The 15,154-nt window shown below is 48.3% G+C and overlaps 1 protein-coding gene across 1 annotated transcript in view; it reads left to right on the plus strand.

Moving 5' to 3' along the window:
• CSMD3 (CUB and Sushi multiple domains 3) overlaps positions 1 to 14,882 on the plus strand; it is a 1,529,921-nt gene extending 1,515,039 nt beyond the window's left edge. Inside the window, exons 70-71 of the mRNA XM_063924487.1 lie at positions 8,258 to 8,390; positions 13,570 to 14,882. Coding sequence (XP_063780557.1) covers positions 8,258 to 8,390; positions 13,570 to 13,729 — 293 coding nt within the window. The 3' untranslated portion in view covers positions 13,730 to 14,882. The remainder of the gene's footprint in view (positions 1 to 8,257; positions 8,391 to 13,569) is intronic.
• The last annotated feature ends 272 nt before the right edge of the window (positions 14,883 to 15,154 follow it).

Genomic DNA, 15,154 nt, shown 5'->3' on the forward strand with positions numbered 1-15,154 from the left:
AGTACCGTGTTGATGTGATGTTTTTGTTGCTTTCAACCCGTATTTATTATTTCCATTAAATCTACATGAACCATAAAATACATATCGAATTTCTCTATGCAGATGCATTGTTTCTCATGAAAAAACAAAAAAAACAATACGTGTTTGAATGATACACTGCAGAAGCAATTTAAGATATTTTATATCAAGTTGGTTAGCCATAGATACATTCATGTAAAGTGGAACTAACCCATACTTACCTACTTTGCTGCCCGCTACTCCGGAAGGAGGCAGCGTTGTAGGTGCATGGGGGCGTGGCCGGCAGCAGGATGGGCGGTCCGGGGGGTGTGGTCGACCGGGAAGTGGACAGTCCGGGGGCAAGGCATCAGGGTCGTGTCATTGTGGCTCCACCCCCCGCTGTGCAGTGCAGAGTAAAGAGGCACTGTGTAGCGGGGGCGAAGCTACGATGACGTGATTCAGTGTGAATCGCCTCGTCAGACCCCCTCGGACCGCCCACTTGTTCTCTGCTATGGGCGGCCGAGGAGGGTCGTAGAGGGGCTGCAGGGTAAGCAGGAGGATTGCCCACCCTTTTTTTTTTGGGGGGGGGGGTCACCCGATTTTCGGGAGCCTCCCGGCCATTCCGGGAGGGTAGGCAAGTATGAACTAACCTTCTATTCTCCTACAAAAAGCTACATTTGTAGGGGAGGGCTGCCGGTGTTATTTTTCCTATTTAATCAGGAAATTATTCAAAACAAGCCTAATTCAGATGTGGCTGTAAGTGCGTCACACAGCGCAATAAAAAGCGATGTTCTGTACTCTGCGCATGCGCCGGAACCGTACTGCAGATGTGCAGTGCGGGGTATCCGGTCTTTAGGTCGACCACACTTATAATAGGTAGACCGTCATTAGGTCAACCAATATTCGTTGACATGCTTTTGGTCGACATGTTCTTTAGGTTGACATGGTCAGTAGGTCGACAGGGCAAAGGTGGACACATGAAAAAGTTGGCATGAGTTTCATGAGTTTTTAAAAATAAAATTAGAATTTTTTTAACTTTTTCATACTTTTCGGACCACGTGGCCTACGACTGGGAATAGTAACCTGTACCAAATGCAGCGATAGCCCGAAGGGGACACATAGCGGGTCATTCTGAGCCGTTTGCACGCTGCTGGTTGTCACAGCGGTGTGAACGGATCGGGACTGCGCCCGTGCGGCGCCCGCAATAGGCATGCGCATCATTGCTTAGCGACAGTCATTGCCGGCCAATGACCAGAAGAAGAAAGTGATCGCTAGCACGATCGCAAGAAGATTGACAGCGGGGGGGGGGGGGGCGTTCCGAGGTGGATACTCTCCATTTTGCGGGCGTGGAGACCCGAAAACAGGCGTGTCCAGGCGTTTGGAGGGCGGATGTCTGACGTCAATTCCGGGACCTTCACCGCTGGATCCATCGCACGGGGTAAGTAGGTGCAGGGCTGGTCTTGTTTTACAGGAAACTTTTTTAGCATAGCAGGGCTGCACAAGCGATCGCAGCCCTACTATGCAGAAATACACTCCCCCATAGGCGGCGTCTAGTTGATCGCACGAGCAGCAAAAAGTTGCTCCGTGCGATCAACTTGGAATGACCCCCACATTGCACTAATTGGGGTTCCTGATCACTTTACGAAGAAAACGATACAAAAAAAACCACACTTTTTCCATGTTGACCTAATGACCATGTTGACTTATTTCAGGTGTCGACCTAGTCATTGTCGACCAATAGTAGTCGACCTAATGACGGTCGACCTAGTTAGGGTCGACCCAATGAACTACACCCGCAGTGTGAGTCCTGCATTGTAAGAAGCACTACGGCTGCAGACTATCCGTGACTGGGGAATAGGAGGGGGCAGAAATGGCCGCCATTTCCCAAAATGGAGGCAAATTGCCTCCACTTTGGGGAAGTCCCAAGGCCAGGAAGATGGAGATTTCCTGGGCTCATTGTAGGAACGGCTTGCACAACCCTTATGAGTCACGCAGCTGGCTGATGGTGTCGCAAGTGATCGATGCGTCCTAAGATGCAGCACAGATGACACATGCATGCAGGAGGTGTCTCCTTATATCAGATGCCTGCTGCCGCATTAACATTCTAGTGCTATCGCTGCCACTTCCATGTTAGCAGCAGTGTTTGCACCTCTGCCACCTCTCAATAAGGGCCAAGGTGGCTCAGGGTCTGATTCAGAGATTTACATACAGTATATTCATATTTATGTAGATCTACGATATTTCCCAATCTGCACATGAGCAGGAGCTGCATTATGTATGTGTAGATCCATTTCTGTGATGTCGCACATAACGCCCCAAAAGCAGCAACAAGATGGCAAAAGGGAGCATTCCAGAAAATGGGGGGCCATTGGCCACATTTTTAGGCATGCCAGGCCAGTGGCTACAGCCTTCAATGCAGCATCACTGGCCCTGGCAGCTTGATTTACCCAGACACCCCCAAGTCACCTAAGGGTCACTCAGATGTCTGAGGTTCACACGAGGTGAAGGAAGCATCTTTTTACTCATGATGCGGCATTTACATATTCTCACACAGCCACTGCGTACATAGACGCATTGGTGACAGCAATAGCGACCACCTCTGGATCAGCCCCCCAAGGTATATTGACATACTGATGTGAACAATTTTTGGCCCTGAATTAAAAAATGTTATACTACTGAAAGAATCTTCGTGTCTGTCCACTGCTCTGCCATGCCCTCCACAGTATCCGCTGCTCTGTCCCCCACTCCCCCCAGTGCTCTGCCATGCCCTCCACAGGTTCCGCTGCTCTGTTCCCCTCTCCCCCACTGCTCTGCCATGCCCTCCTCAGTATCCGCTGCTCTGTTCCCCACTCCCCCCAGTGCTCTGCCATGCCCTCCACAGTATCCGCTGCTCTGTCCCCCACTCCCCCACTGCTCTACCATGCCCTGCACAGTATCCGCTGCTCAGTTCCCCTCTCCCCCACTGCTCTACCATGCCCTGCACAGTATCCGCTGCTCTGTCCCCCACTCCCCCACTGCTCTGCCATGCCCTCCACAGTATCCGCTGCTCTGTCCCCCACTCCCCCACTGCTCTACCATGCCCTGCACAGTATCCGCTGCTCTGTCCCCCACTCCCCCACTGCTCTGCCATGCCCTCCACAGTATCCGCTGCTCTGTCCCCCACTCCCCCACTGCTCTAACATGCCGTCCACAGTATCCGCTGCTCTGTCCCCCACTCCCCCCAGTGCTCTGCCATGCCCTCCACAGTATCTGCTGCTCTGTCCTCCACACCCCCACTGCTCTGCCATGCCCTCCACAGTATCCGCTGCTCTGTCCCCCACTCCCCCCAGTGCTCTGCCATGCCCTCCTCAGTATATACTGCTCTGTCCTCCACTCCCCCCAGTGCTCTACCATGCCCTCCACAGTATCCGCTGCTCTGTCCCCCACTCCCCCCAGTGCTCTGCCATGCCCTCCACAGTATCTGCTGCTCTGTCCCCCACTCCCCCACTGCTCTACCATGCCCTGCACAGTATCCGCTGCTCTTTTCCCCACTCCCCCCAGTGCTCTGCCATGCCCTCCTCAGTATCCGCTGCTCTGTCCCCCACTCCCCCCAGTGCTCTGCCATGCCCTCCACAGTATCCGCTGCTCTGTCCCCCACTCCCCCAAGTGCTCTGCCATGCACTCCACAGTATCCGCTGCTCTGTCCCCCACTCCCCCACTGCTCTGCCATGCACTCCACAGTATCCGCTGCTCTGTCCCCCACTCCCCCACTGCTCTGCCATGCCCTCCTCAGTATCCGCTGCTCTGTCCCCCACTCCCCCACTGCTCTGCCATGCCCCCCACAGTATCCACTGCTCTGTCCCCCACTGCTCTGCCATGCCCTCCACAGTATCCGCTGCTCTTACCCCCAGTCTCCCCACTGCTCTGCCATGCCCTCCTCAGTATCCGCTGCTCTGTCCCCCACTCCCCCAGTGCTCTGCCATGCCCTCCTCAGTATCCGCTGCTCTGTCCCCCACTCCCCCACTGCTCTACCATGCCCTCCACAGTATCCGCTGCTCTGTCCCCCACTCCCCCACTGCTCTACCATGCCCTGCACAGTATCCGCTGCTCTGTTCCCCACTCCCCCCAGTGCTCTGCCATGCCCTCCACAGTATCCGCTGCTCTGTCCCCCACTCCCCCATTGCTCTGCCATGCCCTCCACAGTATCCGCTGCTCTTTCCCCCAGTCTCCCCACTGCTCTGCCATGCCCTCCTCAGTATCCGCTGCTCTATCCCCCACTCCCCCACTTCTCTGCCATGCCCTCCTCAGTATCCGCTGCTCTGTCCCCCACTCTCCCACTGCTCTACCATGCCCTCCTCAGTATCCGCTGCTCTGTCCCCCACTCCCCCCAGTGCTCTGCCATGCCCTCCACAGTATCCGCTGCTCTGTCCCCCACTCCCCCATTGCTCTGCCATGCCCTCCTCAGTATCCGCTGCTCTGTCCCCCACTCCCCCATTGCTCTGCCATGCCCTCCTCAGTATCCGCTGCTTTGTCCCCCTCTCCCCCAGTGCTCTGCCATGCCCTCCACAGTATCCGCTGCTCTTTCCCCCACTCCCCCACTGCTCTGCCATGCCCCCCACAGTATCCGCTGCTCTGTCCCCCACTCCCCCACTGCTCTGCCATGCCCTCCTCAGTATCCGCTGCTCTGTCCCCCACTCCCCCGCTGCTCTGCCATGCTATCCTCAGAATCCGCTGCTCTGTCCCCCACTCCATCTTGTCCGACCCCCTCTTTGCCTGTAGTTCTGTTCCTCTCTGCCCCCATTCTGTCCTGCCCTCTCTCTTCTGCTGTTCCCACCTCCGTTACACCCCGCCCCCTGTGTGTTCCCTGCAGCCCTGTTACTTGAGAAAGTCCTCTCCTGCTAGGCTAGGGTTTATCCTGTCTCCCTAGCAGTGGGAGCCATTGGAGTGTAATGTACTTGCATGTAGGAGATAGGACAGGCTTTAAATAATTATGATAGAGATTATGTTAGCAGCTGTGCAATGTTTTTACATTACACATTTTATTAGGATCATTAAACCCTCCTTTTAAAACTCTTTCGGAACATTCAGCAGACTCCTGAATTTCGGGGATTCTTCCCTTCCAGCAAAGCAGATGACCCTTCCACAACCCACCCCCTTCCCTAGTGCAAATCGTGATTTACAGCAATGTGTCACAGTTGTGACTCTGAGCGATGTCACAATTTACGTTAACATTCACGTTGCGTTCACCCCCCCACGCTAACCCGCACAGACAATATCGTGGGTCATAGTCATCACTAGGATGTTGAAGAAAGTGCGGACTGCACCCTTCCAAGGGGTGACACCAAAATGCCAGCTGCTCCTCAGAGGCGGGGAGCCAGGTGCTGTGCAGACAGGAAGTCAGGTGCAACGCACAGTTCCAGGGAGCAGTCCGGCATCATCAGGGTAAAACAAATGGGTGCTACCCGCAAGGCCAAGCCCCAATTGTGGTGGCTAATAGCCGCACTGAGTGTAATCTACCCCAGTGCCGCCACCGACGTGGGTAGGTATATAAGTCAGTCCTGTTATCCCCTTACTCTCATGATGAAGAGTGCTGAACAAGAAGTATTTTTGGAGAACATTTTTAAACTTTAGGTTAATGAAGAAATGGCCACAGGCGGTATTTTGAAGTTATTTTTTACTCTTCACACAATGCAAATTTTCACATCCCCACTTTTACATTGATAGCTAACGCATCTGGATTTGAGCAAACTTCGGGCCTGATACGGACCTGATCATAGATGTGTTGTGTATAAACGCACATCTACGATCAAAAACTCTCACATGCGGTGGGGACACCCAGCTCAGGGCTAGTCCTCCCCGCATGCCAGGTCCTACCCCCCCCCCCCCCCCACACACACACACACACACACACACACATGTGCAAGAGCATAGCACAGGAGAAAGACAGCTACCCACCATGTTTCTGGTCGCAGCAGCTGTGTGTGATGTCACGCAGCTGCTGCAACCCGCCCTATCAACGGTCATGGCACAAATAAATAAACAAATCTTTCTAAGGCGCTGCAAAATGGAGCAGCAGAAGACAGTACAAATAGGTCACCAACCTACAAAGACAATATGTAACAGAAAAATACAGTCTCACTTTCTGCGCTCCAAATGTCCCCTTGTTTTAAACGATCCTCACAGCGATGTCATGATATGCATGAAAAAAAGAGAAACAAAATACAATAGTGTAATCCTGTATGGACACTACAGTTCTTTCCACTGTGTAAAGGGGAAACTAGGTGATGAAGATGGTCCCAGAAAAGAGATATACGACGTCCACCTTCTTATGGGGTCACCCAAAAGTGATGCCGTGAAGATACGGTAATGAATCCTTACGTGTATGCTTACTTGAAAAAGTGAGATAGAAAGCACATAAAGGTTTCTTTTCCGTGGATATTATTTTCTCTTTCGCCCGTATAATGAGTATGGATATCACTTATGTGGTGGGTATGAAATTAAAAAAGGGAAGCCAATTAGGGCAAAGGAAACCCTTTTTATTTAAAATTCACAAATAAAACACAAATAGACAACCGGCCATTCCAATTTGGGGAGCAGAGATGGAATTCGACTGACATGAAATGATCCGGATATCACAACAATTTGTCATATGCTCCCCTCAATGGATGAACTGGTTAGGACATCAATATTGCACTGTATCAACGCGTTTCGATGCTCGGCGGCGTCTTTATCAAGATTAAACAGTGTACATGACACTGATATGTGGACTCTCCTGTGTGGTCAGCTGGATCATGGTCATGGCACACCTGCGTTGTCCGGACTGCACCCCCCATCGCTGTTTGAACACCGACGGCCCCCCCCCTACTGCCCCATCATATTATATTATATTATTATTATTATCATCGTCATCATTTATTTATATGGTGCCACAAGGTACTGTACGCAGAACATTATAGGGCACATAAACAGTATGACCAAAAAAGAAAGAAAAGTACTTAAGCTGGGTACACATTAAACCATGTTTATCCAGCGTTATGTCGTCAGCGACGGAACCTGGTGGAGTGGCTGGTATCGGCAAGTGCATGCACACTTGGCAATGTCAGCAGCGACAAGCAACGGCCGCTGGGGCGCGGGGGGGAAGGGGGAGGTGGCAAATGCAGCATGACCTTTATTGGCGATGCTGCCCTTCGGATCTGCATGCAGGAGGACGTTGCTGGCGACTTGCAGGAGCACGCATTGTCAACTACATAGTGCATACACACAAGACGCCACCGGAAACGAAACAATGTGTCAGAAAAAGCACATGAGGGAAGAGGGCCCTGCTCGTGAGAGCTTACAATCTAAAGGGGATTTATGTGATGGGTCATTGAGTGGACTACTAATAGAAAGTCAGGTCTGTACAGAAATATTGCATACTAGACAATTCCTCTTTCAAACACTGGGGGTCATTCCGACCCGTTCGCACACAGCGGTTTATCGCTGCGGTGCGAACGGGTGCGGAATGCGCATGTGCGGCGGACACAGTTACATCGCGGTTTAAGAAGAAAGCAGTCGCAGGACGGACCGCAAAGAAGAGTGACAGGAAGAGGGCGGTGCAGGGCGGATCCGGCACGTTTGGAGTGGTGAGTAAAACGCAGGCGTGCCCAGGAGAATGGGGGGTGGAGCAGTGACGTCAAAGCCGAGCCCATCATCGCTGGATCCATCGCACACGGTAAGTTGGCATAGGGCTGGTCTTGTTTTGTGTGAAATTTTTTTAGCTTAGCAGGGCTGCACAAGCGATCGCACCCCTGCTAAGATAAAATACACTCCCCCGTAGGTGTGGCTAGTTGATCGCAGCAGCAGCAGCAAAAAGTTGCTGGCTGCGATCAACTCGGAATGACCCCCACTGTACACTGAAATCAGATAACATCTAAATATCTTTACATTGCACTATACAGTTTGTAGTTTTCTTCCTCTACTGAGTCTTGAGTCCCAGTTGACATATGGCAGCCAAGGTAAGACAGCCGACGTATAGTTAGTGGCATATCTACTTTCTGCAGAAAAATCTTTACATCACCTAGAACATTTCCCACGGATTGTTTAACTAATTGAAATCGACAAGTGACAGAGACTTAATGAACTGCTCCCCACTCTCTGTCATTTCACGCTGTTTGTGTATAGCCACAAACCGTATTTATCTGCAGTCATTTCTGCGTTTTGACACTAAGATTTAATGATGTATTAATGGTAAACTACTGTCACCATAGATAAGTCTTAGTTTTGTCTTATTTTCCATTCACAGTAATGAACATGTCAGAGGATAATTCTTCAAATCAATCGCTTGGAACAAACAGCAGCTCTGTCGCGATCGCTATCCTGGTGCCTTTCTTCGCCCTCATTTTCGCCGGCTTTGGTTTCTATCTCTATAAACAAAGGTGAGCCGCCATTCTTACCAGCGTGTTTCTATGTAAGACTTTATGACGCTGTATATGTTGCAGATTGATCGCACAACACCAGGACAACTTTATGACATGGCTGTAGTATGAAAAATCAACATGCAAAATAATGAAATTCAGAATGTTGACAGGTTCTAAATGTCAACAGTCAGAGTGTAGACGTGGACATTACTATACTGTAGGTCAACAAGCAACATGTTGACATTCGCAAATGTCAACATGTTCATAATGTCAACATTTCACATATTGCTACCAGAATGTCGGCATGCAGATAGAGCCACGCTTGCACATCAGCCCGCCGCCGAACAGTGGTGTCACAAGGGGGGTTCGGGGGGTGCGGCCCGCTCCCGGGTGTCACCTGCCAAGGGGTGCCACCAAAATGCTGGGTCCTGCTCAGTGACAGGAGCCGAGTGCTGCACTGTTAGCCAGAACTGCAGGTACAGCACTCTCCTGGAGGCAGATCGCACCTCCCGAACCCCACAAGTGACTAAAAAACGGGTGTCAATCGGGATGTGAATCCCCGCCCCGTCCCACAAAGCCCCACCGTTTTTTTCAGACGCCAACCGGCTGAAACGGGCGCTGGACCACGCCCCTCAAGTGAAGTACTGCCCCTTCCCACAAATCTCTGCCCCCTTTTTCTCACCGACGCACCGTGTGTCCAGGAAGTAAGTGACGCCTCTGCCGCCCAGCGTACAGAGATGCTCCCATTCACTTTGAAAAGGGCGCGTGAGCGTCGACGATGCACACATGTCCCATTCTTTCCCGGCAGTGCACCTCTCCAGGCGCACCTAGTCGCAGAAGGAGCCACGATAAGCATGGCTCCATCTGTACAGTATTTTGCATATTTTAGCCTGCACCTACACCTACCTCTAACTCTAAGTATAACTCTAAGGGCGGGATGTACTAAGCGGAAAACGCAGTAAATACCCTGTTTACCACATTTTCCTAATGTACTATCTCCCGGCCACCAGGTCAGCGCCGCGGAGGGGATCACCAGCTTTTGCTGGCAATACCCCATAGAAGCCTATGTGCTTCTTTCCGCAGCGCTGTGTGAGGGATTCAATTGGATACCTCCCAGCATGCCATGCGCCCACCCCCGTCATTCTGCACATGCGCAGACTGACACCTGGGTCTGAAACCCCGAAAGTCAGGCTGACGCCGGGGATCGCGAAGGATAGCTCTTATCAGAAGAGCTGACCGCCTGTACACACACAGCGATGAGCTAATATATCATTAGATATATTGGCCGACGGCTGTGCTGCAAGGCCGGCATGATATATCTGTGAACGACGGTGTTCACAGACATATCATTCGTACACACTGGCCGACGGACCCCTGATATATCGACAGTTCAATAGAACAGCCGATATATCGGCCAGTGTGTACGCACCATAAGCCTAAACCTAACTCAAATCATAACTCTAAGCCTTAATCTAACTCTAAACATACAGTAACTCTAAGCCTCAACCTACTGTATCTCTAACTCCATCCATAGCTCTAAGCCTAAACTTAACTCTAACCATAACTTTAAGCATCAACCTAACGCTAAAGCTGGGCATACACTATACAATTATCTGGCAGATAATCTGCCAGGTCTGGCTGGTTGGCATGAAAATCTGGCAGCGGATTAGATCAAGATGTCACCAGTAATATTGGTTACAGCATGTGATGAAAGAGTGTAGTCTGGGGGTGTAAGCAGAGATCTGTATATACCCAGTTATGGTAGATAAAGAATCTGCAGTAAAAAGGACCAGTTAGACAACCAACAATTGTATGTAGTTTGGGGGCATAGCTGACGAGAGATCAATTGGGTTCCAGTAATGGGTTCCGGTACATGCAGCATGCATTTGAATGAATTTCATTGCAGAAAGGTATGTTATATCCTATGTCTCCAATTTTCAATGGCCGGTCTGACAACCTTCACTGGGCAGCTCAGGCAGGTGCAAATTCTGTCACAGAATGTAGCATCTCCCTCTTTCCCTCGTGTTCATCTGTTGTAAATGAATGCTAGATGTTTTACAACACAGCTTTCAAAGTTTAAATGACCTCCCAGGATGGCTTAGCAGCTCTGTGTCCCGGCGGACCCTCTCTTCCTAACAATCGCAGAAGCTTACTGCTAGAAATCAATTTGTTTCGAACTCGTACGAGACAGTAGCTGTGAAGTGCACAACTGTACACTTGCCAAAATTTCAATAGGATTTGCTGGGAGACTTAACTGCTGGGCAGGTGCATTCCAGATACATCATGTCACCTGCGCTACTGTCTAGCCTGACCTTGGAAGTGCTGTAGCAGGCCACAAGAAGTAGATCTTATACAGAAAAGGAATGATCACACGGCACAGTAACTGAGCTTTATCAGTTTGATATCAATTCGTTTATTTTTAAAAGTTTAACTGTTAGGTTAATGATTCATTTAAGTTCTAAGGAAAAAAAATAATAACCATCATTTTATTAATAAAGCGATTTTCTCTCGTAGGACTCAAATTTGCTTTACAGACATCAGAAAACAAAAATAATACACATAAAAAATTAAAAACAACAGAAACCTAGAAAGCACAGTAAGCATAATGCAGGGTTATTGCAGAAATGTTGGGCAATAACCGCTACAGGTTATATACAGTATTACACCAGTGACATCAGTTGGTGGGGTGCGGCCCGCACCCGGGTGTCACCCTCAGATGGGGTGACACCAAAATGCCGGCCTATCTGTAGTGACAGTAGTTGGGTGCTACAGCGTGATATTCTCCTTCAGCAGCTGGCTCCTATTATAGAACAGGAGCCGACCATACAGGCAGCCCAGTCTCCAAGGGCAGTCTAGCATCTCCGGGGATGCTGGTCTGCCCTAGGAGTGATTTCTGAGAGGCCACACCCCTCTGATTTAGGCCACACCCTCTTTTCAGCTGCGGCCATGCATCTGGTGTGCCAAGGGATACAGAGTGCGCACCGGGTGTCACCAGACCAAGTGACACCTCTATATGCCATCCATGAAAAGTACCAGGTTAGGCAACCATATTAGTCGCACTACGTAGGATTACCCTGGGTGAAAGAGGTTATGCCTAGAAGAGATAACATAAAATGGATGGTTGTTGTGCCCTAACCCTCAGAGTAGGGTAACACCATAAGCATCAGGTCCATGTATTTTTCATCCAATTCATGAGCATACCAGGTGAGGCAGCCATATTGGGCACATTACAGAGGTTCCTCTGTAGGAGAGAAGCCAAACATGGGAAAACTGACATATGTATGTGTGGTGGTATGATATTCCCTGTATGAAAAGATCCACGTGAAGTACGTCCTGCCCACGGAGGATGCACTTCAGTGGAGGTATAGTACACCCGCATAGCATACAGTGGGGCAAGAGCAGGGAACAGCACATACTGTAAAGCAAACAGTTATGCAGTAATCTGTGGTGGGACCGCATGCTGACTGATGGAGGTGGCAGTATCAGACAGTATTGTAACACAGAGTAAATCAGCATCCAAAAGTAATTAGTAGCATCCATAAACATATTGTAAAAGCAGCCCCTGTAGGACTCTAAGATGTTGTTATGTCCCCAAAGAAGAGACTGCTCTGGCATTGGTAGGGAGCACAGGAGTCTCTGTGGCCCATACATACTGCCAGATGCAAACATCCCTGTACAATGGAGTGGAGGGTGTCTGGTGTTAGCTGGAGAGAGGGACAACCGATGTTTGGATAGGTAGCATGGCCCTGGAGTAGGCAGTTGGCTTGGCACGGGATTGGCTGCATTATAGTGATGCCTTTTTGTTCTTACCTCTCGGTGCAGCCACAGGGGGTAAGGCAGCAGATGCGAGCAGGAGCTGGCGGCAATAGTACGGTGGCAAGATGGCTCTGGATCCCTCCTCAGCTACCTGCTCACCTCACCTCTGGAGCGCCACCACGGGCAGCATAGCCAGTATGCGCACCTCAGGGTAGACTGGTGCATATCTCCGGGGGCATACAGAGCTTGGACTTCATGTTGCTGCAGTTGCCGGGCAGCGCGGCAGGCATATCTGGGGAGGTAGGCCCACAGTGTTGCACTCAGCATCATCTTCAAGCATTGGTAGTCATGGCTGAAGTGATGTCCCTGCACCTGTGGCAGGGGCTGAGAAATGCTGGGGTTGTGAGCATGCAACCATCCCCGTCCCTCATCGAATGAGAAAAATGAAAAAAGATACCTTTGTTTCCTGCCCCTAATACTAACCCAAGGGTTCAGTAAATTATGTCAACATGTCCATAATGTTGGCATACCGCACCTATGAAATGTCGACATGATTCAAATATTGACAAAAGGTTCCGGCAGCTCCAGCTGAGCCTTCCACCTGGTGGTGGTCTGGTGGTCAGGTGACTTCCAGCTGCCTTACAGCACGGCTTCCAGCAGTGGCTATTGCTAACTCCTAGCCCTCCCCGTTGTACTTAACCCTCTCCCTCCCCTCCCATAGTCTAACCCTAATCATACGCTTCTGCAACCTAACCCTTACCTTCCGGTCCATGCAGATGTTGACATTGCACATGTAGCATTGTGAGCCTGTCGACGTTCTGTTGATTGTGGTGTCAACATTATGATTGTTGATGTTGAATAATTTGCACTATTTATGTAAAAATAACTCTGATGAATTTAGGAGACGTTTAATTTCAGGGTATTTTTGCCAATTGTTCCAACGCCTATAAAAGATGTTTAATATGCTCCGTCTGCTAATAAACAAAAAATTAGTCGTAGAAATATTTTTTTTTGTCTGAATAACACAATTTTTAAACACATTGATACTTCCTGTCATTATGTTACAAATCATTTTTTTTAATGTTGCAAGATAGTAAAAAAAGGGTCTTACATCCCCTGAATTCTGCCTCCATAGACTAGAGACTATGGGGGACATTTACAAAACAGTGATAAGAGCGGAGAAGTGAGCCAGTGGAGAAGTTGCCCCATCAACCAATCAGCAGCTCTGTATAATTTCATAGTATGCAAATTATAGATGTTACTTCAGTGCTGATTGGTTGCCATGGGCAACTTCTCCACTGGCACACTTCTGCACTCTTATCACTGCTTAGTAAATGTCCCCCTATATTGAATACTGTTTCATTGACATTAAATAAATTTTAATGCAATATATAAGTATCACTGTATGTGTTTTATTTTTTGTTCTTTTTTTTTTTAACAGGACTGCACCTAAAACACAGTATACGGGATGCGCCGTACATGAAAATAACAATGGACAGGCAGCTTTCGAAAACCCAATGTACGACACCAACGCAAAATCCGTGGAAGGAAAAGCAGTACGATTTGACCCAAATTTGAACACTGTTTGCACAATGGTATAATGCTGGAAGACTCTTATTCCTAAATCTGGAAATATGAGACGTACAGCTGTGCCCTATCCGGTTCACCGCTACTATTAAAGCACATTTTTAAGAACACATTGGGGTCACATTTACCCGTGTAGGGAGAGAGAAGAAAGAAGACAGAAAAGAAGAAAAATCCGTACTGAAAATAACCGGAAATGACTCTTCGCGTGCAACATGGGAAATTTTTCCAGCATATCCACTGCACTCTGTGAGTGCTTAATTACAATTTCTTTTCTTTTTTTTTAAAAAGGAGATTAATCTAGACTCGAAACTTATTTGCATATATCGGAGGAGGATCCGCTCTCAGTATTTACTGTGCTTTATAAACTATAATAAAAGGTCTGGAACAAAATAAGACAAACAAAAAAACAAACAAACAATGATATATGGTAGAAAATTGCTATAATTACTGGAGAAAATAAGAAATACTGGTATTAGGTATATTGCATTCTTGGGCTTTGGCATCCTAATCACAAATGAGGGCCTCAGATGTTCCATTTTGCATCAATTTTTTTGAAACCTATAAAATACAGGTGGTGTTTATTTTATATTGACAGGCACTTATATACCCATTGGGTCGGTGAGGAATGGGGACAAGTTTTATAAATACATTTGTAGCAAGACACTAATTAAGTAACCAGGGGGTGCTATTCAGTTCCGTCAACAGTAGGAACATCCATCCCCTCCCCAGAATCTTTTACAGTTTGTTTTCTACTATATGCGACTCACCATTAGTGAGCCTTGTTCATAAAATAATGTTAACTGAAATATCCCATGCTATGCATGTTATGGTTAACGATATATGTATAGGGAACATATTTTAAGATATCCAGAAAATGAATAAGCATCTCAGTTAAATGATGTTGAGTATCCTAATAAACTTCGAGCTCTACACTACTTTCTGTCCTGCACATACCATTGTTTGCAGGACGTTGCGATCTGGGGACAGAAGAAGCATTATCTGTCGGTTTTGGGTTATGCCCACTGCAAACAGGTTTGACATGGCAGGTTGCGGATGAGTGGTTAATTTTGTCCCAATTTTTTTTTTTTTTAATTCGGGAATGTTGGGAGTTTGACCTTTATACTGAAAAGGTAGCTGTAATAGAGAGATATTGTTTAATAAAATGCTTTGATACGTCAGCTGCAGTAGTCAAAAATGTCACTACAAGTTATTTCTGTTACTTTTATTACTGTTGTCTTTTGCATTTCTTTTTTATTGTTTTTTGTTTGTGTGTTGGTAGCTACTGTGCTTGCAGTATATTGAGTTGGCATTTAATGTCAACTGTCACCCACAGTCTATTATTTTTAATCATTATTTTAAACCAAAGAGGTCTACGAGGCGTGGAAGCACATAGCGATATTCAGCGTTGCTTTAAATTTCTGCATGTTCCTTTGTCATTT

The sequence above is a fragment of the Pseudophryne corroboree genome, chromosome 5 (genome assembly GCF_028390025.1).
Source record: "Pseudophryne corroboree isolate aPseCor3 chromosome 5, aPseCor3.hap2, whole genome shotgun sequence".
NCBI classification, from domain to species: domain Eukaryota; kingdom Metazoa; phylum Chordata; class Amphibia; order Anura; family Myobatrachidae; genus Pseudophryne; species Pseudophryne corroboree.